The sequence below is a fragment of the Python bivittatus genome, unplaced genomic scaffold, assembly GCF_059951505.1.
Source record: "Python bivittatus isolate LINGU-HERP-01145 unplaced genomic scaffold, Pbiv_v1 ctg000220_np1212, whole genome shotgun sequence".
Classification (NCBI taxonomy): Eukaryota; Metazoa; Chordata; class Lepidosauria; order Squamata; family Pythonidae; genus Python; species Python bivittatus.
The window spans coordinates 22,837,292-22,863,707 of NW_028277048.1; the positions used below are offsets into that span (position 1 = coordinate 22,837,292).

The window sequence follows — 26,416 nt, forward strand, 5'->3', positions numbered from 1 at the left end:
CACAAAATGATTCTGGGCACCGTACAACAATTAACTAGTTTGCACAAGAAGACACAAAACAAGTGAAAGAAGGCATTTTTATTTTTGTACATTTAACATATTTGAAGAAAGCTTTTCATGCTTCATGTTCACATTTCATTCTCCTCTGCAATGAAAGGGATTCACATATTAAAATGTTTTGCTACCTATATGTCTAACTTATTTCAGAATATTCAATTTAAACAATCCAAAAAACAAACAAAGTTTTATTTATAATGTTGCCCTATTGGGATGCTGACCAACCCCAGAAGAAATCAAAACTCTGAATCATATTGTTTGAAGAATTTGGCTTACTTTTCTGATAATAAATGTTATCCAAATTCAAATAAAATGAATGTATGCTTATCTCCATTCTTATTTGTTTATACAATTTGTTAATGCTGATTTGATCACATATTTATGCAACTTATATTTTAATTCTGGCAATTTTACTTTTATGTGCAATTAGTTGTTTGGGTAACACATCTGCTGCAATCATTATGCATAGTATGAACTCTTAGTATGCAGGTTGGATGCTCATGGAAATGGAAAATGAGTATGAATGTTTTCAGCCTTTTGGAAACTTGTCAACAGAAGAAATGGAATTCTATATATCTTTATTTTTTATTTATGTAAGCATTTGTATGCTGCTTACTCCATGGATTTTAGGTGGCTTGCAATCATAAAAATAATAAGCATAAAGATAACCACAGTGCGTTCCTGCTTTCCATACTGCTAACCATCTAAATTGGATTCTCATCAGAGGCCTTACAGAAGACCATCAGGTTAACTGTCTTTCTGAACATTATTAGATTGAGAGCCATCCTGATCTTGAGTTGCGGGGGGCGGGGGAGAGTTGTTCCAGTGTGAGGAAATCAAGAAGGCCATCTTCTGTCTCAACTTCCAAGCATTCCCCCAAGGCCAATACATATTGGGTGGACAGATTCTACCTGGAGTAGACAGTCCTGAAGGTAATGAGTACCTGAGCCATAAAGGCCTTTACGTGATAACCAACATCTTGAACTAGGCTCAGAGTTATACTGGCAACCAGTGCAATTCCCCAAACTAGGTATCACTCTGCTAAACCAGTTACCAGTGGTTAGCAAGTTGGCAGCTGCATTTTGTGCCAGTTGTAACTTCCAGGTCATCTTGGAGGGCAGCCATATGTACAATGTTGCCTCCATCATCTTATGTGAGACTGCCCCATCCAGTGTCAACTCCAAGTGGACATGAGCAATTTTATCTGAAAAATGCCTAAGAAAATCATCCCAATGGGCTCCAGCAAGATCTTCTGACCAAACTATTTCCAACAGAGAGTGGATCACATTAAACAAGGCCACTGGGTGGCATTAGTTAGATGCATTAAGTGTCAGAAGGATTGACACTTCGCCATTGTTACTCCTACACTTTAGGGTTGAAAATGAGCTTATATTTGTGTCAGATCATCTTTACTCTTTGCTGGTAGAACTGCAGGTGACTTCTCAGACACTTTATTTCCTAGAGCTTCTTGGTAAACCAAGGACCATCCTGGATTGGGTACACAGATAGAAGCTATTGAGGAACAATCTTTTTAAAAAATTATTTACAGATGCATCCTAATCAGCAAGGAAGCCAGGCAGACAGGCATAAAGTTCTAATTATTCTTCAAGATAAAAGAAGAGGAGACCAGGAATATAAACATGAAGTTAAATGCAAAATTACCAAGAAAGAAGAGGTAGGGGGAAGAAAGAGAGAAAGATCCAATTTCACAGCCTGAAAGCCAGTCTCATCAGCTGTAAGATGTGTGTATGCAGGTGTGTGTGCATGTGTGTAAAAGAATTCCTCAATGCCATCTCCTTTTTACTTTCCATGCTGGACTCCTGACATCCTCCTCTTCACTGAAATCCTCTGTGTACTTGTAACACTTTCAATAATAGTTTTTGGAGCTGAAATGGCTCCATGTCCATTTCTAAAATTTGAGGTTGGTGAGCTGCATCAGGATCCACTTTGTGGCAGGACCTCTTTGGCCTTATTAACACAGATCTACTCAGGGATCATGTCTTCAGCTGGGAAGCATCTAGTCTGGTTTCCCTAAGTATGATCATGCTTAGGAACAATCCTGTCAACGACCTTCATCAACTCCATATTCCAGAGTTTGCCTAGTCACCCAACAGAACTGCCTGCCAAACTGCTCGGAAACTCCCCCAGCAGTTGAGGAAACCAATTGGACCCATAAATCACCTGGCTAGACCATCTTGTAGAGATTGGTGGTAGCCATGAACCTCAAAGTGCCCAGAACATAGTCTGACCGTGACACATTACTGGTGTTAATGTCTTCTATCTTCATATCATGTGCTACTTGCTCTAAGGGGAAAAACAGATCTAATGTGTGCTCCCCAGTATAAGTTTGGACCTCAATGATTTTGGATGAGCGCGTGGTTCTCATGGTGGCAATGAATTCCCAAGTTGCTCCAGACTCAAGCTCAAGGCAGAAATGCTGACCGGGTTTAACTTTTACAGGGGATTATCCCTTATAAGATTTTAGCACTGATTCTTCTAGTTCCTGCTGCACTTTTCCTTCTGTTCTGTGCATTTTGCTCCCTCTCTAGTGGCAATGTAGAAGATGCCCTGACAGTAAAAGCGGGCTCCTGGGCTATCTTTAGACTGCAGCTCCCTTAGTAGGACCAGGCTATATCTGAATAAGTTATGTTGGCTACCCAGCTGCTGCTGTTGCCATGGCAACTGAGGCATTCTCATCTTCAGACCAGGATGTTGCTGTTAAATATTGAAGCAGGCATTAAAATATCTTAGGAAAGGAAGCACCTACAGAAGCATTTATGGTGGGTTAACTGGCTCTAGTCTGCAGCAGAATTCAATTCTCAACCCAAATGTTCTTTACTTTCCTTCGCTAAAGCTCAGACTCAGTAAATTTCATATGTCCTCCCTTTTCCAAGAAAAGAAAAAGAAAAACAGAAGCAAACATGAAGCACCAGAGATTAGGACTGTGGGCTTCAAGGACTGACTTTCTGGGAGATTTTGAGCCTCACTCGAGAAAGAATGCACTGCTGATCACTGGATAACTCTGAATCATTTGCATTCTCTCTCTCTCTCTCTCTCTCTCTCTCTCTGAAAACCTGGAGGAGGGAGCATCTTGACTCCTGTACAAAAGACAGGATATAAATCTAATTAATGCATAAAGTATATTTTCTTATTAATATTAATATTATCGAGAATATAATATTATAATAATAATATACAGTATTATATTTATTTATTTAAATTTATTAGCCGCCCAACTCCAGTGGACTCTATTGGCTTGTTTACCAAAGTTCTACTTGTATTCTACGTTTGTAAAGCTCGGAGAGCTCAGCTGGCGGGGGACTATCAGCCACTCCATATCAGCCGAAGGACCGGTCTCCCTGAGGCGGCGGCGGCGGCTGCGCCCTCTCCCGCCTCTCTCTTAGCTCTCCCTTCGCCCCGCCTCCCCGGCTTTGTACCAGCAGCGCGTCGGCGCGCTCTCTTAAGCCCGTCCTACTGGGCAGCCCAACGAGGGGGCGCTGTGGCGCCGGAACGCCTCCCCGCTGCCTGCCCGGGAAGGGGCCGTTGCTAGGAGACTGGGAAGACTCAGCCTGGAGCAGCGACGCGCTCGAGGAGAGGTATATGGTGGGGCGAGGAGAACAGGAGGCCCGGAATAAATAACACACGAGCCAGTTTTTTAAAAATTATTTTTATTTTTTAAACCAAGCCAGTTTGGTCTAGTGGTCAGGCACCAGGTCAGAAACCAAAAGATCTGTGAGTTCTAGTCCCGCCTTAGGCATGAAAGTCATCTCACCACACAGGGTTGTTGTGGGGAAAATAGGAGGAGGAAGGAGTGTTAGATATGTTCGCCGTCTTATTTATCAAAATAATAAAGGGATTAAAGAAAATCTTAAGAAAAAAGCTCTTTTGGTGAAAAGGTCGGTGCCAGTTTGTAGAGGAAAATTCTAAGTCTGTGTTTGGGGAGGGAGGGAGTGCCACTGCTCCAGAGTCCGTTCCTATTATGGGATGGTGATGGAAAGAGGATTTTTGAAAGGCGGAAACCAGTTTTCTTTGGTCTGAACATCTACATCTGAGACAGGTTTTATTCCTGAACCAGCCTTGTGTTTCAGCATGAGTCTTGGCATGCCTCTGTTTAGAAGGGGAGCCTGGAGTGCTGGCCCCTGTAGTAGGGCAACAGGCAGCTTCCTTTGAGAGTGGATTATTATTTTAATTGGAAGAGGCCTTATGTGAAGCATTTCATGCCAATTAAAGTTCAACATAAATAGCAATTGGCACTTAACTCAAGTCCAAGGTCAAGTTTCACCACTTGTTTTCAATTCCTGGCATTAATGTAAAAAGGCGTAGAACTTCTGGCTGTAAGGTTCGTGGCAACCTCTTGGGAATGGGAATCTCCACAAAGAACTGTCAAGCCAGCTCATCATGACATATGTAGTCTGCTTTTGATCATTTGATACTCCAGGCTCAGGGATGGTTTCCTCCCTGCCTTCCAGTTAGTGTTCCCAGTCTGGGTCTCATCAGGCTTGTTCCTCACAAGGTTTTAGAGCTGTGGTGCGGCAATGGAAGTGGGTGTGGAAAAGCCATCAAGGCTTGCATGTGAGAAACAGAGGTCTGGCTTTGTGGCTTCAGGCTTCAAAAATGTGATCTAAGGACCATAGTGACAGAATTTAGATAATGGAAGGGAAAATAGGAAAAAGTAAATGTATTTGTTTTATGTATTTATTGAATTTGTACACCCTTTTTCTGCCCAAAAATGGCACTTAATGTAGTGAACACATCTGCCTAAATAAAAACATATTTGCCTGCTATTGGAAATACAGGAAGGGGAACATTAGATTGCATTTCTTCGGTAGGGAATTTCAAAATATGAAGCATCCATGCAGAAGGCATTATTTTGTATTCTTCGCTAAACTGCCTCTGATATCACTGGGACTGAGAGAGTTTCAGTTGTAAAGCCTGGAAAAGTTTGTATCGGAGAACATGATATTTCAAGTATCCAGGGCCCACTTCTTATAAATCATCAGTAGAACTTTGAGTTGTGGATAGGGCTTCTTTGACACTCAAAGAAGCAATTGTAACAATACTGCAAAGTCACACATTCTTAAAATTGGTTCCATTCAATAATATGGCCAAAACATCCCTGACCAGCTGATGCTTCTCATGTGTTCAAGTTACACTGTGTTACAGTAGTTCATAAAGGAGGTAACTTAGCATTTGGGAAATAGCCTTGAATCCTAGCTCATCTGCAAAGCTCATTGCTGTCTTTCTGCAGGTATTGTTTCTTAGCCTGAGCTTCCTCACAGGGTTATGAGGATGAAAGGATGGGTTGGGGAAAATCATATACTACATCTAAATATTTTGGAAAAAAGTGAGGATAATTATAAATAAAGAATGGTAAGCAGACTGGATTAAAGGGATGAATAATATAGTCATTGAATTTAGAGATGTAAAGGAGTAACTTGGTTTAGCAATCAGAGCTGTATCAGCTTAAAATGGGATTTCTCAACTTAGTGCTTTCCAGAAGTGTTAGCTTAACAATTCCCATAATCTTTAGACAGGATATGCCCAACTCAGAGAAAATGATAGGAGTGTAATCTGATGCATCTGGAAGGCAAAATATTGGGAAAACTGCTTTAGATCAACTTTATTGGTTAACTTGGGTTTTTCCTCCTTTTGATAGTTCTCTTCATCTTCTAGATATAACCATGCCGAAAAAGAAGGGACCCAAACGGGCTGCACTGACTGAAGAAGAACGGTTGCTTATGATGCAACAAAAACTGCTGGCTGAGGAGGAAATGAATAAGAAGAAGGAGGACATGCTGATCCAATTTCTAAAGGTACTACTTGGTACTCAAAAAAGTAAGGAACACTGTGCTACAATGAAGCCAAAAATAAGGGAGGTGTACTCTGCTCTAAGGAGAGGACTGTAGGGCCAGCAAAATGTGCTGTACTCTATCAAATGTGAATGATGACTTTAAAATATAGAAATAGTATTTGTATTAGATATATAAACATACTCAAAATCAAAATTCATGTGACAGAGTTCTCTTTATGTTCCAATTGAAGCAGAGAATTATTTTCAAATGTGAATAGAATGAATCATAAAATACTAGATATGTTATTAATGAATGATAGAAGAGTATCTTTTAGTCTGGAATGTGTTATACTAATGTTTTAAATACTGAATACAAAGCAAATGAACAACATCTTTATACTATATTCTTGGACCTCAGGTTTTGATCAGTCTGTGACAGAGCTTCAAACTAGTGAGGTTGATTGAATAAGAGGTGATTGTATAGTAATGAATTTCTCTTGCTGTTAAAAAAAAAAAAGATTAGGAATAGGCTAGTGGTTCAGAGGCATATACATAAGACAAGGAAGGGCATATAATGCTGCCAGTCAGTATTTACTGGAAAACCCCAGCCCCATTCACAGGGAGCTTGAAATGTTCAATCAGTGGAGTAATATTTGGACCAGAATAATATCTAACATTGAAAACAACTGTTAGGGTGATATAATTCCGCTGAGGGGGATTATTTACACTTTCCCCTTGCAGCTTCTGATATGCCCTCAAACTCTTCTCTGCATTTCAGGACAAGTTGGCCAAGGAGGAACGCAACAGCGTTGTGAACATGCATAAGATCAACTTGCAATGGCGGACCGTTCTCCGCGAAGTCAAGGCCAGGGAACTGCGTAAAGACATTGAGATTCTCAGTCAGACATTTGAACGTGTTGTAGATTGCAAAGACAGTGTCATTAAGGTGAGCCCCAGTCTCTAAAAGTCCATGGAAGAAGACTGTATAAAGCAGTTGGGGATATTCTTAGAGAAAAGGTGGGGGGGAAGAGTAGAAAGCAACTTGTAAAACTCTGTCTGGCCATATGGCATTATGCAAAAAGAATACGAACTGTGAGAACATATCTTTATTCAAGAAAAAGTTGTTCTCAGTTGGTACCATCTTGTGCAGTATTTACTGATTTATTTTATATATTTTAGTCTACTTTCAGGGATGCACCCTCAGATAATTGTATACAATGAGGAAGGGGAAGATTTAATGATATAACAGTATGTTAGCAAACACACAGGATTACTTTAAGACGCTTCCCTGAACTCCTTTTTATCTCACCTAAAAGCAAGATATGTAATAAAACAGCTTGCTTCTATTCTCTGCATTCTAAAGCACAGAAGACCAGCTATAGTACTTGTTCCCTCCCATCTATCCCATGTTTAATTATAAGGTATGCCCAGTTTCTCCAAACTGCATAGTGCACTATCCTCCCATTATGAGGCTTGGTCCTCTCTGCCAAAAGTAGAAAGGGCACAGGAAGTGCAGCACTCAGGCTGTGTGGAGCTGCCACACAAGCTCAGCGCCAGGAGCCAGTGTGATGCTCCTCAGGAAGAAGCCATGGAAAGAAGCAAGGCACAGGTCAGTAGGAGAGGATGCCATCACTCTGGGAGTACTATCGGAAAGCTGGTGACCATCAACATAACCCATCTTAATAGTGGCATTTAAGAAGGCCCTCTGATGGGTTGTTGAAAATAATATAATTCCAACATGTTCAGAGCTTTAGTGGGTAGCCATCACATTTTCAACTACACTGACAGATAATGTAGCTTGTACTACTACTTCTTTAGTAGTATTATCAGTATGGAGAGCTGAAGAAAAGAGTTCCAGCAACTTAGAGATCTAAATTGTTAGTGGAATGTCAGGGCAGATCAGCAAAAGAATCAGATAACAGCTTTATGTACATTTGCCTGCCTGATATAATTGATTTCAAATGACCACCTTTAAAAAAAATAGATTTCTGGCTCTTTTTTTAAAGTGCTGAATGCCATAGCTGTATTTAAAACCTGCCTTTTGTCCTGACTGTATGGTTTTTCTCTGTCTCCCAGTCCCTTGCTAAGGACCTAGCTGAAGCAGAAGCTCAGTACACCCATGCCCTGCGCAGCCACTTACACAACATAGATCAACTGTTGAAACTCCAGAATTGCCGTCTGGGCTATTTAGAGGAGGATTACCAGACAGAGCTGCAGGCGCTGCAGAAGGAGTTTGACGCAGAGAGGTAGGAATGTGGGCAAAGAAAGGATAAAGGGTTGGAACGATGATTTGGCAGCCATGGGACCTTGATTAGTGGAACGTTTGATGCTCATAGGACTGTTTCCATTTCTGCCAGGAAGTTAATCATAGCACATCATGATGAGGAGGGCCGCTACCTGCAGGATGTATCGTTAGCTATGGAGCAAAACTTTGCTGAAAATGAATACGAAGCCAGACTTGACTTCCAAAGTACACGAGATGATGTCAAGAATAAGGTGTGAGTTAAGATATGGGAGCAAACCTTATGATATCTTTATATTTGCTGATGAACAGGGGAAACTGATCACATTTTAGAGCAGACAGATGAATCTGCAGAAAAAAATCTTTACATGCAGGTTTTAGCAATATTATGGCCCTTAATTTTTTCTTTAGCAAACTGTAATGGCACATTGATGTGCCATTCATTATCTATGAAACAATACTCTTTTTTCTTGGGTATTATGGCTGTTAGCATTACTCAGATTTATATTTCTGTTATATATTGATATGTTGATTTTAAAAGGAAGATGCTGGTAGGAAGTACGAGGAATTGTTTGGCAGTAATCAACCCAGGACTTCCTATCAAGGTTCTAAACACATCAGGTGTGTGATACCAGGCATCACTACCTACTTTAGCCACAGTGTGTGTTGTCTCTTGCTTATTAATACTCACCTTCTACATTATCTGCTAGGCTGTTCTTTCTCTAGTGCATTGTAATCATAGTTACGGATACACTAAACTCCAGGCTATGACAGACTGGCTGGGTTCACACATTAAACTAAGCCATGGTGTGGTTTGCATGGTTCTGGTTTAGTGTGTTGTATGAATCCAGCTGATGTAAACTGTAGTTTGTGGCTTAACATGTGTGAACCTAACTAATTATGGCACCTTCAATTAAATAAAGATTATGGCTTATTCAGTTAAACAAAACAGACTATGTTGAACCAGGCTTGTGTAATGAAACTACTTGGAGGACACTCAACAATCTTTCTGTTATTTCATGAACATACTGTATAGTTGAATTTTGTAGCTGAACTGTTGTTTAACAGTTTGTTTAACCATGATGTATTGAAAAAAACTACTATTAGGCATGTTCACACAACACTAAACCATATGCTAAACCATATGCTACAAACTGTATTGACCAAATTCTCACAGCATGCCAAACCAAAATCAAACAAAGGACTTAGTGTGTTTTGGGAACCAAAGCATTATATAACATGGAGTCATTTCTGCTCTGTATTCTTTTCTCTCTCTTCTCAGTAATGTGGGGTATAACATGAGTCATGAGCTAAAGTTGAGGGAGTATGAAATATGCTAGCAGTTTGGGAATCCAGACTGGTTAACTCATTATGGATGCTGTCCTTATTTCCAGTTCTTGAACTGCATCACAAGGAGTAAGAGTTCTGCTAACAGGAAGTTCTGAAACAAGCAAACAAATGAACTGAGAATATTTTCTTGTTGTGTCTGCAAGGAAGCTGATTTTTCCTTGAGAAGGTTACCTGGCCAGACAGATAAAAAGAGCCAGGTGGTTGAAGAACTCTAAAGCTGGCAGGGAAGGGACTGGGGGAGTGTTGACCCATTTTCATTTCCTGTAGAACTTGGAGGAGAAACATTACCTGCGCATGCAGTTAGAAGGAAAAGTGGAAGAGCTGTGGAAGCGCTTTCAGCAGGCTTTACGTAACTACACAGAGGCCACAGAGGATCGTAAATTTGCTTTCGAAGGTCTCAAGGTCAGGGATGAGAAGAGCACCAAGGAAATAGACATGCAGATGAAGAAATTGCAGAAGATGCAGGTAAGGATTCTTCCTGGACTAGTCAGATGAGTGACTACAACTGCTTTGGCTACACTTCCTCTCCCTCCACCTGACATCGTATATCTATATTTTCAAACTTTTTGTTCATCTGTCTGTACCTTTGTACATCTGTCATAGAATCCTCACACATTGGAGAGAATTCTGTGGCATCTTCTAGGCACTTCCAATGAGATGCCAGTCTGGGCCTCATTATTATGCTGCATGAATTCAAAGTACCTCCTAAATACAATAGTGGTTGGGCAACTACCTGCTCTGGATTTTATTCAAAGTTGCTAGTTTCCTCACTGATGAACTGTTGATCCGCTTCCACACACACCTAAGATCCCATTGGGAAGTGGTTTGGAAACCATATCCGTTGATCATTTTTCCTTTCCTTTATCCCATTACATCTCTTGTTCTCAGCTTTCATGCTATACAACTAACCACAATGTCTTAGCCTGTGATTTCTTTGATCTATAACCCTGTAATAACAGTAGATAGCATATCTAGAACTGCCATTTAGCTATACTTCCTACTGCTGCCCTATTTTTCAGCTTACAGTACCAGTAGAAAATCTTTCTTTTAAATCAAGGCCTGCATTTGGGATGTGGTGGGGGACTAGTGGGCGATCCCATTCCTGTGGTAGGCAAAGCAATAGTGACCAGAATTGGAGCCAAAGGATAGAGCCAAAGACTTGTAAGAATATCCTTTGTTCTCTTTCTCTCTCTCTTCCATTCTTTTGCTTCTTTCTCTGTTCTCTCTTGTGACATTATAAAGAATGTCCTGTAGCCTGAAAATATCCCCTTTGTGGTCACTAGGATCTCATTAGCAGTCTGAAGAACAAGATCACACTCCATGCAAGGGAGAGCGAGGAACAAAATCGGCATGTCCGTGATGAGAAGGAAGTGGTTTTGAAACAGCTGCAGAAGCTAAAGTACCAGATGAACCGGGCAAGAGCTAAAGCCCGCAGCAATCTGGCTAAGCTGACGAAGGAAAGCAGTGCGACTCTCAAGGCCTTGGAACATGTGGTGGGAAAGGTAGGCTCTTTGGTGACTACTTGGTGCGAGACTGTTTCCTCGCAGAGGCTCCTAAAAGAGAGATGGAAGTAAAAACTGTGTTTAAATATATTAAAACCTGTTTAACATATCCATATAATATCTGACTGGCCTGAATTGCTCCTGATTTTGTGGAGGCCATTTTTCAGATGGGGTTTCCATGCTGCTGATGTTTCCAAAGTAGGAAGGAATCAGAATTTTCTTCCCTAGTTTCTCTTCTTGTATGCCAGGTATATGGCGCATGAGCAGTTGACCATTGGAGACACAGTAGATGACAATGTTTTTCTTCTCTACTTATATATTTATTAAGAGGTAGTACCTTGGACCTTTCCCCACTCTCCACCATCCTTGGGGTCAGCAGAAAATTATATTGGCATGACATTTGCTGTTCTATCCTAGTTCTGTTCCCTGCTACTGCCTTTCCTCCAAATAGGGGTGACAAAAACCTACCAAATTTTACATATCTTGAGGTTGCCCTTGGGCAGTGTTGGAATAAGGGGAAATATACTCTTGTGATATCAGTACAGCTCTGGATAATTTAAGGCTGTCTTACACATGGGATAGAGATGAGATGAAAGCAACATCACAAAGCCATAACAGAAAAAAGAGATTGCCAAGTTATTTTTGTGCAAGCAGGGAAAGGCCCTTGGTCCACATGTGCATGCAAGAATGCCCAGAGGCTGTGCACTAGGAGAACAACAGTGTGGCTTTTATTGCATGTTCTTTTTTTTTTACAATATTTATATATTGCTAGCACTTTACACAGACTCCCAGGAACACTTCCCACAAAAACTGTAACACCTAAAACCATTAAAATATCCATCATTCATCTCTCAGCATCCAGAATCCCAGCAACATTTATCATGTTGGATGAAAGAGACAGCACTCAGGAGGTGATAGACAACAATACCATGATTGTCATCTCCAAGTCGAAATATGAAAAGGGGAAAGGGAATAAACTAGCTGGGATTAATCAAACAAGAGAGAATGAATGATGGCTGAGGATTCTTGCAAAAAGAAGAATCTGTGCTGATGATGGAGAAGCAATAGCAATGAAGATCTTGGCTGTATGGAAAGTTTGGGCATGTGGCTATTTTTACTCGTCATCTCTGATAGAGTCTGTTGGATCTCAGATTGTGGGAGATTGGCAGACGACAAACTTTGGAGCATCTCTTCTTTGTCTTGAAAGTCGAAAACCTTTCCAGATATTATGTAGCACAAAACCTGTCACATATTCTCCACTTGCCAAGAAACTGCTGTCACTTCTAGTTCTCTATGTCTGTGATGCATGCATTTCCAAAGATTTATTTGTCACATTGACATATGTTCTCTTTAAATAAGCCATTTAGAAATCTTAAAACTCTATGTAAGGGAAAATATGCATTAATGTGTGAAAATTGTGCAGTTGTCTAATTTTGTCATCATCATCTTGGGAGCTACTTTCAGCTATGGAAGGATAGCCAAAAAGATAGCACCCCACCACCACCACCAATTTTCCAAAATCTACCCTGCTGGAATGAAGAGCAATTGAAAAACCATAAATGTGGCAGTTCTGAAAGCCTAATTGTGAACATCTTTCAGGTGTTATTTAAAGTATTGGCTTAACTTTTAAAATGTTAAGTTGCTTTTGGCTTAGTCTATCTGAGGGACTCCTATTTTTGATATCAGCCCATCCGGGAATTTTGGCTGGCTGGAGGGACCCTTTAAGGATGCTCCAGGTTTAAGAGGCCCATTTGTTGGGTCGCTGAGAAACGCCTTCTCTTGCATTGGTCCTCTGCTAGGGAATGTACCTACACTCTCCATCTTTAAGAATTCAAGACCTTTCTCTGGAACTAGGTCATTTGATTATTAATAATATCATATATTTAGCCTTCAGCATTGATTCCTGGTGATTACCTGGGCTAATCCCTGAGGTTTTCTTGGCAAGATTTTCAGAAGTGGTTGCCATTGCTGCCTTCCTAGGGCTGGGAGAAAGTGACTGGTGTAAGATCACCCAGTTGGCTTTGTGCCTAAGATGGGACTAGAACTCATAGTCTTCCAGTTTCTAGCTTGGTGCCTGAACCACCACACCAAACAGACTCTATTAATAATATTAGCTGTTGTTTTATCTAAACTTTGTTTTATATTTGGCTAACATTTGCCAGTCTCCCTGAACATTCTGGAGGATACAAACTGGACGTAGATCCCCCTAGATAGATAGACAATAGATATAGATAGATATATAGATAGATAAATAAAGAGAGAGAGAGAAAGATGATAAAGAGATGATACAATGCCTAAAGAATCCTAGGAATTATAATTCTTAATTTATTACTGCCTTATAGATATTCCATTGACCCTCTCAACCTCCAGCCAGCACTCTGAAAACACATTGTGCCAAACCTAGAAGAAAACCAGATCCAGTCACTCTTTCCTGTTCCTGCAGGCAGAGCTGATTCTGCGGCTGGCTGAAATGTGCCGTAGGCTGGAGTCTGAGGAGGAGAAAGTGCTACCGTTTTACCCGAGCTCCCTGAACTGGGAAGAACAGAAAACCGTGGATAAGGTGGCTTTGGAGAAACCGGTTGAACCGCTTGCTCAGGTGAATAGTCTGAATTCAGAATTGGGTGGGGTACACCTTTGTCTGTTTTGTTGGCAAATGGAAGAAGTATTTCCTTGGCTTATTGTTTGGAATCATCCATTTCATCCATTAAAATTAATCTGCATCTTTAGGGTTTATTGGCTGGCATTTAATGCTGCCTCTCCCAGAAGGGATGATAAGGTTCAGGCAAAAACTCATTGGTGCCAGTAGGGGGATTTGTCCTGACTCTGGCACCAGCTGCTAGGAGGGATTTTCCTTGAGACCATGGCAGGAGAAAAAAATTAAACCCCCACCCCTCTCTCCTGATCCTGATCCTCCATTACCTATGAATTGGCTTTTCATAGGGGAAAAGTCTGATTCAGATGACATGATTGGCATTTGGTGCAGTTTGGCTCTGTCATATTTGCCATCTTTTAACAGAAGGCATTTTGCCATCCTCTCTGTAAAGGCAAATTTGACTGAAGTGCAGCTTTTCATTTTGGTATTCGGCTGCTACCCAACTAAAGGAAGTGATCTTTATAACCTTTCTAGTGGCCATATATTCTCCACAAGCATCTCCCAATTTAGAGTTGGTTTGGGAATTGCCTGTTTCACACAGCACACCCTAAGCTGGCATTTCTATGTGGGCAAAGACTTGGCCACTCATTCAATAAGTTGTGATGTCGTTCCTTGCAACCAATCAAGGCTTTGGCATTTTCAACATTTTCTAGATGATGCAGGACTACGTGGGTCTGGAGCGCTTCTGGCAAAGATACAACAAGGTGAGGCTGGAACAGCTCTCACTAGAGCGGACTAAAGAAGTGCAGATGCAAGACAACCTTAAGCTGAAGCATCTGCTCAAGCAGTACTTGGATGGCATCTCAGTGAATGATGAAGTTCTGAGTCAGATCAATCCTCTGATGATAATTAACCAGCCTTCAGCTGTCTCAGATGGGTCCCAGCCAGTGCCTCCTAGAGAGTCCCATGCCAGACGGCCCATCTATAATATCATAGAGGCAGCACACGAAGTTTCACGTATCCTCTGAATCAGCACCTGGTGACTTCAGGGTGTTCTCTTCCATTGTGTTAATACAGCTGCTGGGCATGAAGAGCCAGTCCATTCCAGTTAATGTGTGCGGGGCCCTTTTTAGAAACATTTTTCTGCACACCAAACTGCCATTAAACAGTTAAACAGCTGCTGCTGTGTCTTGCAGCTTTTTCTTCCCTGGCCAAGCCACCCCACAGAGGCCTGTACATTGGAAGCTGAAGACACACCCACTGAGCAGTCCCCATGCCTACGTGTAAGCTTTGAAACACACATCTGTCTCTCATTCTCCAAACAAATACCTTTGCAGGGTGGATGTTTTATAAGTTTTTTTTCTTGCTGTCCCCTCTTCTTCCTTTCAAACCTGTTATACAGTATGTTTAAAATTCTCCTTTCAACAGCTTGGAACAATCTACATGAGAAAGTGGGAGGTAGGCTCCATGGATGGAAACTCCACTAAGCTATTAAAGAAAAACCAACAAAGACATTATTTTGACACCTTCACAACCAGGGCACATAGCCTGTGAGCTGTTGGGATGATCTTTATTCTAAGACTATGCCTATCCTACAAACGTACACTTGATTTATACCCATGTAATTGCTGTAGCCATCTCAGCTACAGAGCAGTAATATCTTGATGCTGATGAATCAGTTATTAATCTCCCACCATTCTCATATTTCATTCTCAAAATTTCTTGGGAGATGGAATGGCCATTAGACCAGTGTAAGTTTGGAGCGTAATTGGGGTCAGGCTACCTGGTACCTTTAAATGTTTTGGATAAATTCCTGTCATTCCCAGGCAGTACAAAGAATTGTTAAATATACCTGAGGAATTGCTAACACATTCCCTTATTTTTAACCATCTTATAGTATGAATGTATAAGTAAAATCTATACTATAAAGGCATATGATTAATGGATGCCCCTCACAGTGACCACCTCTTGTATTAACATGTTTAAGTCAACTCTTTATGTAAAAAGCACTAAAAATCACTCTTCTGTATGATTTACTTGATTAAATCTTGTGCAAACTATTAGATTAGCCTTCATTAGATTAGAAAGTCTTCTTAGGATGGTGATTGGGTAGAAACAACTGTAGTTGTGGTCTCACATCTAAAGGGCAACAAAATGAGGAACAAACAACCAGAGGTTTGCACAATGATGGAAACTGGTTCCCCATCCTTGGCCTTTTGTGCAAGAGCCATAATGGCTAATTAAGTTGTGTAGATACTGTGTGTGAGAGACAGAAAGACAGTGTGAGAATTCCCCAGCCCCCACATATTCCACTGGAAAACAATGCTGAAAAAGATAAGAAACAACTTTATTTCTTCTTGGCCTTGTTTTTCTTCTCCTCCTTGAGTTTCTTCTTGGATATTCGGGGCATCTGGGCCTTCTTGTAGAGGTGGTAGCCAATCAGTCCCAGCAATGCTGGGACAAGCCCAATGCACAGCAAGGGGAGTATATTGCTGAACATCTTCTGCCAGTAACTGGCTCTGGAGAGCTGGATTAATTCCACCTCAAACTGCAGAACTGCATCAGCTGGAAAGAGACAAAATCTGTGAAGCACAGCTAGGAGCTGCTAAGAGGTTGCACAGCAATATCACAAGGTGTGACTTTCATCTGCTGATACCAGCCCATCTCCACCCCAGGTGCCAGCAAGGCAAACTAAGCCTAGAAGTATTGTTTTTGAGTTTGTATGTTTGCAAACAGTGATACTCCTGAGCTATCCTTTTGTGCATTTCTTCACCAGAGTTTTATGACTTTTTTTCCTTAAATCCTACCCTTTGTTTACAAAGTAAAGACTGTGGCAGAGATGCAGCCCTACAACATTACTTCCTAAATGCCCACAGTCAATTCCTTTCTGGTCTCTTTTTCCCGGCCCAGTTAGAGATAGTGTGTCCAATCCACATTCCAAAGCAACAGGGTTGGACAGCCTTGTCCACAAAGTGCTAAGTCCCTGGATATCTCCTGCTGACTGGCCTTTAAATAATTGCTGGTAACTGGATCCTACCTGGTATAGCTGGTGGGGAGCCTCGCTTGCCATATGCCAGGTGAGGGGGGATAATGACTCTTCGTTTCTCCCTGCCAGAAAACAAAACGAGTAAAGGCCAGGTCACTACCTGAGGATAAGATACAGGTGCACGAGGTGGTTGATTTCAGTGGAATTTTGCCAACTGATCATCTCTAAATTAAAAAAAAAGCATTACAGCCTTCAGCAAAACAAACTATGAAATCTTTGTCCTTGAGGGGAGGGAGTGGGCAGTCCTGGGAAAGACTAAACAGACATGCTGGACCAGTTTTTCTGACTGGATCGCCTATCCATGTGTGGAGTGACATTTATGTAACTGGAACAAAGTCCTTGAATTTGATCACGAGCTTCCTAAAATTAAAGCGTAGAGCACTTTTGAGTATTAAGATAAGCCCAGAAAGAAGAACTGGTGAGGGCTTGCATTAAGCTCCTGAAAGAAAACTAAACGAGATCTCTTCAATCACATTTTGGCCTCCAAGCCTCTTAACATCATTTTGTTTTCCTCTTGACATATTCCAGTTTGTTAATCTTCAGGCATCAGGCTAGAAACTGGGAGACTGTGAGTCCTGATCCCACTTTAGGCATGAAACCAACTGGGTGACCTTGGGCCAGTCCCTCTCTCTCAGCCCTGGGAAGCAGGCAATTGCAAACCACTTCTGAAATCTTGCCAAGAAAACTACAGAGACTTCTCCAGGCAGTCACTGGGAGTCAACACTGACTTGAAGGCACCCCCTCCCCACAAAATCTTAATATTCACCTAGGCCTTCAGCGAGTGAGACCCTTCACTTCATCGTGCTTGCCATCTTTTATCTTTGTTATGTTTTATTGATTTTATTGTAATTTCTTTGTTGTGAGCAGCCCAGAGTTGTTGAGAGTCAGACAGCATATAAGTTTAACACATTATTATTGTTGATTGCACAGTCAGCCAAAATTTTAGACTGGATTTGGCATTTTGGTCCACCTATCGAGTCCTTCCCAAGGACCTGGGATAATAGGATGATGATGATGATGATGGTTGGTCACACAGTCAGCCAGATGTTTAGACTGGATTTGACATTTTTATCCACCTATCAATTCTTTCCCAAGGACCTGTGATAGGCAGATGTTGTTTGATGGTGTTAAAAGTATCGTCGCAGGATGTAAGCTGTTCCAAGAAAAGCTGCCTTTTGCAATTGACTGATGGTGATTTTTGTCAATGCTGACGGTGTTCAAGTGGTCCTCCAGATGTTTTGGGATTGCACCCGAGGCGCCTATTACTATTGGTACTACCTTTGCTTTCTTTTGCTATAGTTGTTCTACTTCTATTTGCAGGTCTTTGTATTTTGTGATTTTTCTCCAGTTCTTTCTCTTCTATTCTGCTGTCTCCAGGTATTGCAATGTCCGCTATCCAGACTTTTTTGTCTTTCTTATCAACAATTGTTAAGCCTGGGGTGTTGTGTGGCCAGTGCTTGTCTTTAGCTTTAGCTTCTTCATTTTCTATTACTTTGTCTGTTTTGTGGTCCCACCAGTTCTTGCTTGCAGGCAAATAGTGTTTCTTGCAGATATTCCAACGAACCATTATTGCTAATTTGTCATGCCATTGTTTGTAATCAGTCTATGCGATCCTCTTGCAGCGGCTAACTAGGTGGTCCACTGTTTCTTCAGCTTCTTTGCAGAGGTGGCATTTGCTGTCTTCTCAATTCTGGCTTTGTATGCATTTGTTCTTAAGGCTTAGTCTTGTGCAGCCAAAATTAGCTCCTCTGTCTCTTTCTTCAACTTTCCTGCTCTTAGCCATTGCCCGGTCTTGTTATCTGCTTTGCCTGCTAGTTATTTCTTTTGTATATTGGCCATGTAATACTTTGCCTTGCCATGTCTCATTTCTATTTTTCATCTGGTCTTTCTTATAGGCCAGTTTGGTCTCTTTGGTATTCAGTAAGCCTTCATGGTGTACCAGCTTCAGTGCATCTTCTTCACTATCCTTCAGATATTCTTCCAATGCCCTTTTTTCTTCTTCAACTGTCTGGGGTACTTGCAACATTCCACGCCCTCCTATGCTCCTTGGTAAGTAGAGTCTGTCAAAGTGGCTGTGTGGATGAAGGGCATGATTCATTGTCATTATTTTTCTGGTCTTCCTATCCAGGCCTTTTAGTTCAGCTTGAGTCCAGTCCACTATTCCAGCTGTACATCTAATGACTGGAATTGCACAGGTGTTAATCGCCTTGATGGTATTTCCACTGCTGAGTTTGGACTTTAAGATCTCCTTCAGTCTTCTTGACTTCAGTATGCTTGATGTTGTCAGCCTGAAGGATGCCCAGGTATTTGTAGCGATCTTCTTTATCCAGACTCTTGATGTTATTTCCATAGGCCATCTTGATTCCTTCAATTTTCACTATTTTTCCCCTGCTGATGGTAAGGGTGGCACGTTTGTCCAGTCCAAACTGCATTGCAATATCTTGGCAGTATATTTGGACAGAGTTGAGCAGCAATTCCATTTCAGATGGTGTTTTTCCAGTTACTTACTGGGAGTGAATCAGGGCCATATAAAAAATGTTCTTACAGACACTTTTTCTGCCTCTTCCCTTTCCCCCATAACTATTTCCCTTTTAGCAGCAGCTCCTCTTTGATGCCCAGTTCTATATAAACACAGGGATGGGAAATATATAATTTTTCAGATGTTGAATTCCATGTCTTTTAAGTTCTAGCAATATGGTCACTAGTAATGAATGCTGGCAACTACAGCATTATAATATTTAGAGGGCCAGAGTTTGTCCACCCTGGTCTGAGCAAGCAAATATGAAAAATATCTCTGAATGCAGATAGTACATTTGTTTGTCACTTGGAAACTGGAGCCTGGCTTGTCTCTTCATACAGAATTGAATTCGAAAGACAGAAGACTGCAGACTCTCATATGACTGAGCACAGCATTTTTTTCCACACAATTCAAAGTCTCATTTTGACATTTAAAGCCCATGTTAACCTAACTATCTATGAAAATTCCTAGTTACTTACTGGGAGTTACTTACTGGGAGTTACTTACCCAACACACATATCCAGTAGACTCTGTTCTAAACCTGAATTGTGGGGGAAAAAAAGAACTTAATTGGAAGCCTTTCTAAAAAAATTTTTCCTAGCACATTCAGATCCTCTATGAAAGGAGCTCTGAGGCCTAGCTCATACTGAATTGATAAATCTGTGCTTGGTTATCAGATCACAGGTTGAGATTAATCTATTGAACAAAAAATAAATAAATAATAAACAGGCAAGCAAGAAAGCTGGGAGCCTAGTATAAAAAGAATGGCATATATATTACATGCCAATCACAATCTTGCAAAATCCCACAGATGACTACTGTACTTAGCTTCATGTGGAAAGCTTCTAGAAGAGAGTACCATACTACATTGCTGGATCTAATGCGCTTATCACTAAAGATTTCTCCTAATCTTCAACTGAAATCTATCTTCCGATAGTTTAAGTATGTTGAGTTTGGGTCTTCTTCATGGCCAAGTATTTTCCATCAGTCCTTGAGATAGCATAAAAATATACCAGTGAAATATGTGCTAACTCCATGTCAGCTTCTATCTTGCCACAGGCAAGATGTCAGCAAATGATGTCCTTACCTAAACCATACAGAACAGATTAAGGAAAAAACTGGTGGATACCCTTGGCATTGTTTCCGTCCTTTTCCAGCAAATATCCCCAGGCAACAGGAAAACTTCCATTAATCATTCTTCTTAACATTGAATGGAGTTGGGGAGGACATGAGTTTTGATGACTAGACCAGCAGATTTAGCCATTTATCAAAACTTGCTCTGTTTTAATACAAGTGTTTTGCATGGACACATTCAATGGAAGGCTATTAACTACAGTCAGGGTCCTTCTGATATTCCAGAAGGGCATTAGGCCCATGTCCAGAAGCAGCCCAAACTATATTTAAAGGTGTGGGAGAGTTGGCCCAGGAAGCAGCAGAGATACAGTCATCTCCCTCTCTTCCACTTCACCATGCAGCTTCATGCCATGAGTGTGCTGAAGGGAAGGAGCATACCTGCACTAGTAAGAGAAGTTGGGCTGATCCCACCTCCAAAAGTCAACTGACTGCACCACCTGAACAATCAGTAAAGCATGTCAGATTGTATCCAGAGCAAAACCTGTGTCGGGATAAGGGAGGAAACACTGCTTCAACATTGGTACAGCTAAAGATGACTGAAAGTTGTCTCAGGTATAGGCTGGGGCCAGATGATGAAGTCAATTTCATGAGGATACAGCAGGAAAAAGAAGTTGCTGGGGCATGTTTGTGCCACAGCCACGTGCAAATGAGGAGAGGCTCAAACTCTGCTTTTGTGGTAACCATAAAATAGAAATAAATAGTGAGAAAATACGTATTGAGTGAAGAAATAGTAGCTAGTATGCTGCTTTGGCCAAAGACTATTTGTGGACATAGAGATCTTTTCCCCACTTTTCCTTGGTGTGTCCCTCAGCCAAACTAAGTATTGTGGCAAAGAACAGAGGTCTACCTGGGATGACTTGTCTTTTGCCCAACTCCACTTGCAATGGATCCCGGGAGAGTGAGGTATCAATAATGCGGCCATCTTCAAGAGTACCCTGTAAAAAACATTCCTTAAAGTGAGGGGGGGGTAGTATATTTTCTAACATCAAACCAAGTGACAGCTAGAAATTGCCCTATCCAAAGTTGTTTTCTTTCATTGGTTTTAAAAGAGAAGGTGCTGAAACCTGTAACTTTGAAAGAAATGTAATATCACTGGTTTCCTTGATGAAAAAGCATAGACAGGAAGGCTGGTGTGGGTCTTCCGGGCTGCGTGGCTGTGTTCTGGAAGTTTTGTTTCCTAACGTTTCGCCAGCACCTGTGACCGGCATCTTCAGAGGACAGGAGCACAGACAGGAGCGGTTCTCTCTGTGCCCAGATAACTGCTCCTGTCTGTGCTCCTGCACTCTGAAGATGCCGGTCACAAGTGCTGGCGAAACGTTAGGAAACAAAACTTCCAGAACACGACCACGCAGCCCGGAAGACCCACACCAGCCATCGTATGCCGGCCGTGAAAGCCTTCGACAATACATAGACAGGAACTTCATGGGGTCAATTTAATTTTCTATTATGCTTAAAACAAGAATACTGTATGTAAGCAGGGAAGGTAAATACCATTTAAGGAGAAGCCTTCCCATTTTTCCTCTTTCGTCACAGGAATGCCTTTTCTATAAGAGCATTCCCTGCCACTAATGGCAGAGTTGTTCAGAATCGTCATTTTTTAATTGATATGCAAAGCCATGTAGACATAATCAATTTATGGATAGATAAGTCCCATTGAAGCAAAGGATTCTCCCTCTCTCTCAAGTAAAAACTTATAACATTTTAATACCCATGTCCTCCAGAAGATGGCTAGACATACCAATAGCTGGTTATGATGCTGCTGTGAGCAAAAACTACCTTCTGTTGTTTTTTTTACTATCTCAGTTTGGCTCTGGGCACAAAGATGGTGGCAGAGGAGGAGGAGAGTCATTTTCCTGTTAGGATAAAAGTATCCAAAGATGACTTTCATCCTAACTTTCTCCGTAGATTCTCTGTAGTTCTTACTCTGTAGATCTCTGGTGATAAAAAAAATAAATTGCTTCGAAATAGACCCTAGTCTAGCGGTGCATAAGGTACTCTGACTAGTTATCGTTAAAGTCTACTAGTAATTGCAGTTTATACTAACCAAGGTATTGCAGCAATTTAAACTGGAGGTTACCAGGCCTCTTTACACAATGACTGCATAAAAGAAAAGATGTGGGCGAAGCCTGTGCTATCTGAAGCATCTGGGACAAGATGTGTTTCCTGCCTCCGCAGGGCAGAGGTGTCCAGACTTTCTTTCAATCTCTTCACCCATTTGCCTACTCTGAATCTGCCTCTTTGAGCCTTTGACTGGCATAGCTCTTTCGTAGTACTATAGACACCCCACCCCATCCCCTGGCAGCTACTTCCATCAACCTTGGCTAGAAATATCTAGAAGGTACAGGACTGACTACACTGCATGTTGCTCAGGAGAGCTGAGAAAGCTGTAGCCCAGTTTTTTTCAAACTTGGGAACTTTAAGGTCTGTGGACTTCAACTCCCAGAATTCCCCAGCCAGCATGGCTGACTGGGGAATTCTGGGAGTTGAAGTCCACGCAACTTAAAGCGGCCAAGGATGAGAAACACTGCCATACTGCATAGAGTGTAAAGTCCCCCAAAACGTCCAGGGGGCACGTGCAGTTTAAAAAGCGGGTCACGAATGAAGCCTCCGCCTCCGCCTCGCCCCACGCCACGCGACTGAAAGCACGCTCCCCAAACCCGCCGAGCTCTTCCCCGCTCTGGGCATCCCACAGGAAGCTCCACGGGTTTTGGAGACCGTCCCCTCCGCCTCAGTCTCGGTCTGTAGTCCCGAAAGTAGAAGGCGGAGCCCCCGGAAACTCCGCCCACCAGCAGGGAACCCCAGCGGGAGGAGGCTGTGCTGACGTGTTCGTGCGGCTTTGCTCCCCCTGCCGGCGACGCGCCCCCCCGCCCCCCTCGCTTTACTTACCGTGTAGTGGATTTCCACAGTGTCGCCCGTCGCCGAGCGCTCTCTGCAGCCGTCAGGGGACGCCACCTGCGAAGGCAAAAGCGGGAGAGGCGGGGAAGCCGGCTGCTCGTGCTCCCCTCGGTTCAGCGGAGTGCGGGTTAAGTCCTTGCGGGAGCTCGCCGGCAGCTTCCACTCCGGGGACGCGGACGCGCAGAGCTCCGTCCCAGGAGGCGCGCGCCCGGCGCGGGGGCTGTTTTCCTTGCCCTCCCCGAGGCTCGGAGGGAGCGCCTGCCCCCCCCCCCCGGACTGCTGCGGGCCGGGGATCCTCCCCCGCCCGAGCTGTCACCTGAGCAGCCCGAGGCTTCGAGGCGCGCCGGCAGCGGAGCAGCAGCAGACGCGCCCCGCGCACTTACCAGGGTTTCAATCTGCAGCGCCTGGAGCGGAGTTTCGGTTTTGCTCGCCTGCTCCTGCTGCTCCTGCTCCTGCTCCTGCTCCCGGCCTCTCGCCCCACAGCCCAGGAGCAGCAGGAGGAGAAGGGGCAGGCTGGCCCGGGGCCGAAGCAACATGGTGAGGGGAGGCGGCGGCGGCAGGCTGGGGGCAAAGAAAGGACAAGCCGCTACCACCGGGCTTATACCTCAAAGCAAGGGTGCCTCCTGGCGCCGCCCCTCGCTGCCCGCCTCCCCGCCCCAGAGGGAGGAGGGAGCCACCGGGCCCTGCGAGCGCCGGCCGCGGGGCTCAGCGCTGGCGGCGGCTGGCCGCGTGCCCCGGACCCCGAGCAGCCAGATCGCAGCGCCTCGGCCCTTCGTGACTCGCTCGTGGCACCTGCGGGCCCTGGAAATTGGGTGGACTGAGCGGTGGCGTTAACGGGGATAGATAGGGACGGGCCTTATCCGGGGGAAGCCTTCGCTCGGAAAGTGAATGCAAGTTTTGCTCAGCAACATTCGCCTTCTGCACAAAAGCTATACGTGTTGGCACAAACAGCGTACGCGCTGGAAATGTATAAAGAAAAGGTGCCTGTGGAAATAGGAACCTGGCTATGGATGTAATTAGTGAAAAAAGTCAACTCTGCACACCCTTTTTTTGTGATTTACAAGTACGAGACCCAGCTTTGATGCCGAGAAACTAGCTCTAATGTTGAGCGTGCCTCACAGTAAGAAATGGTTTACTTTATAGAATAGAACACAATTGTTTGGATTCACACAACATGCTAAACCAGAGACGGACAGCTTGATGCCCCTTGGGGCTGCACGTGGTCCTTCATCCCATATTTTGTGGCCCCTGATGATACCTCCAGGATTTCCAAAAATAGTTAGCATGGACATTTATTTATTTATTTATCAAATTTATATAGCCACCCATCACACGTATGTGACTCTGAATGGTGTACACAATTTCAAATTAAAAAAACAAAACCTTAAAAACCATTAAAAATCATTAAAAACATAAATATACTGTAGACTAAACCACAGGGAAGTGCACTCAAGATCTCACATACAAAATAGTCAATTCGTGGGCTCCCTATTTCCATGGGATCCCCAAGCCTGCTGACAGAACCAAGGTTTGGGGATTTCTGGAAAGTCAATAAGGTCAGGGCCAATTTCATCTTCGGTGGGAGAGTGATGTTCGAAAGGGCGGGTGCAACTGCAGAAAAGGTTTGCCTCCTGGGTCCTATCAGATGGAACTCCTTAGCAGAAGGGACCCATAATGTGCCCCTCCTGCTGGACCTGATGGGACAGGTAGATGTAATTGGGGAGAGGAGGTCCCTCAAATCACCTGACCCCATGCCATCTAGGGCTTTAAAGGTCAAAACCAGCATCTTGAACCTGGAAGCAAGTTGGCAACCAATGCAGCTCATGGAGCAGAAGTATTACATGTGCAGTTCTAACACATAACTGCCCATGCCACCACATTTTCCATCAGTTGAATTTCTGGATACTCTTCAAGGGCAGCCCCATGCCGAGTGCATTACAGTAATCCATTTGCGAGGTGACCAGGGCATGAGTAATTTTGCTATTTTTAGGTGGGAAACACCCCAAAATATAGTATGTGCTCTAAAATGGAATTAGGATTCTATGTTATAAATGATATAACTTACAATTCTATATAAAATTAGGATTTTACATTACACACCAAATTCACTCCCTCAAAAAAAGAATAAAAAAAACTACTCCACCTTTTTGGCATCCTCATCCCACCCAAGCTGTCAAAAGGATAGATACTCTGTGCCTGCTCATAATTTATAATTCACAATGAACAATAGTTAGGATTTTACAACATACAATGCCAAAATCAAACAAAACACATTATGGGAAAGTTGGGATGTTCTACATACAAAGCATGAGCATGAAACTGAGCAAACTCAGGGAGGCAGTGAAGGACAGGAAGGCCTGGCGCAATATGGTTCATGGGGTCACGAAGAGTCGGACACGACTTAACAACTGAACAACAACAACAACATACAAAGCAAGTGCTAAATCACTGAGTCATATTCAACTATGCTTCCCCCTATATACACAGGATGTAAAATATAACTATAGCTATTTTAGTTTTTAACCCAAATTCACTCGGATAACAATAGTCAGAACCAAAGAAAACATTGCTGCACTTAGAACTTATTACATTATCATCATCATCACAAAAATATGGTTAGATATAGTGCTTTAACACAAAGAAACTTTCAGAACTTCAGAAACCTGACATTAGTAATATGTGGGACATTCTCAAGTACAAATTCAAATGTTCCTTTCCATGGAAATCTTTAATATGTGATTTATGTGATCTGAAGAGAAACCAGAGTATTGGTAATATGTGAAAGAAATTGAGTTATGACTCAAGTGGGCTGAAAAAATTGGAACTCTCCCCTCTCCCCCAGCAAAATGAAAAACAAAACAAATACATATAAAATAAAATAAAATCAGAAAGTTGATCCTCAGATTTTACACAGAACGATTTTAATTAAAGAGGTCAACAGAGTGAGACTCCAGGATCATGCCACCACCTGCCCTTTAAGTTTTAATAATAAATCAGAAATACCCTGCAGATAAATCTTATATACATTATTTTTTAAGGGATGTTAACTCTTCACTTCCATTTCAGGTTGCAAAATATCTTTATCAAGCCACACAATTGTGCAAAGCGTTGGCTCAAATACATTGTTCTATTGTTTTATGACAATAGGATTTTGGAATGAATTATAAAAAATAAATAGCTTCTTATGGGAACCATAATTATTTTGGCTATCTTGGCTTATAACAAAGATAAGCGACTTCATGATTTTAGAAACTGGATGCTAGAGGAGACTAAAGATTCTAAGTAGAA

General features: G+C 42.4%; 2 protein-coding genes across 2 annotated transcripts; one reads left to right on the plus strand and one right to left on the minus strand.

Annotated features, from left to right (window-relative positions):
* The first annotated feature begins 3,516 nt into the window (after positions 1-3,516).
* DRC2 (dynein regulatory complex subunit 2) lies at positions 3,517-15,853 on the plus strand. The gene is made up of 9 exons (XM_007426079.4): positions 3,517-3,653; positions 5,731-5,870; positions 6,627-6,794; positions 7,925-8,094; positions 8,206-8,344; positions 9,708-9,905; positions 10,724-10,942; positions 13,386-13,538; positions 14,249-15,853. The coding sequence occupies exons 2-9, from the start codon at positions 5,739-5,741 to the stop codon at positions 14,561-14,563; spliced, it is 1,494 nt and encodes a 497-aa protein (XP_007426141.1). The 5' UTR covers positions 3,517-3,653; positions 5,731-5,738; the 3' UTR covers positions 14,564-15,853.
* An 8-nt stretch (positions 15,854-15,861) lies between these two features.
* On the minus strand, positions 15,862-23,752 carry FKBP11 (FKBP prolyl isomerase 11). The gene is made up of 6 exons (XM_088138132.1): positions 23,512-23,752; positions 23,120-23,185; positions 21,081-21,168; positions 19,607-19,640; positions 16,573-16,643; positions 15,862-16,100 (listed from the first exon to the last, which is right to left on the minus strand). The coding sequence occupies exons 1-6, from the start codon at positions 23,662-23,664 to the stop codon at positions 15,883-15,885; spliced, it is 630 nt and encodes a 209-aa protein (XP_087994258.1). The 5' UTR covers positions 23,665-23,752; the 3' UTR covers positions 15,862-15,882.
* Positions 23,753-26,416: the final 2,664 nt, after the last annotated feature.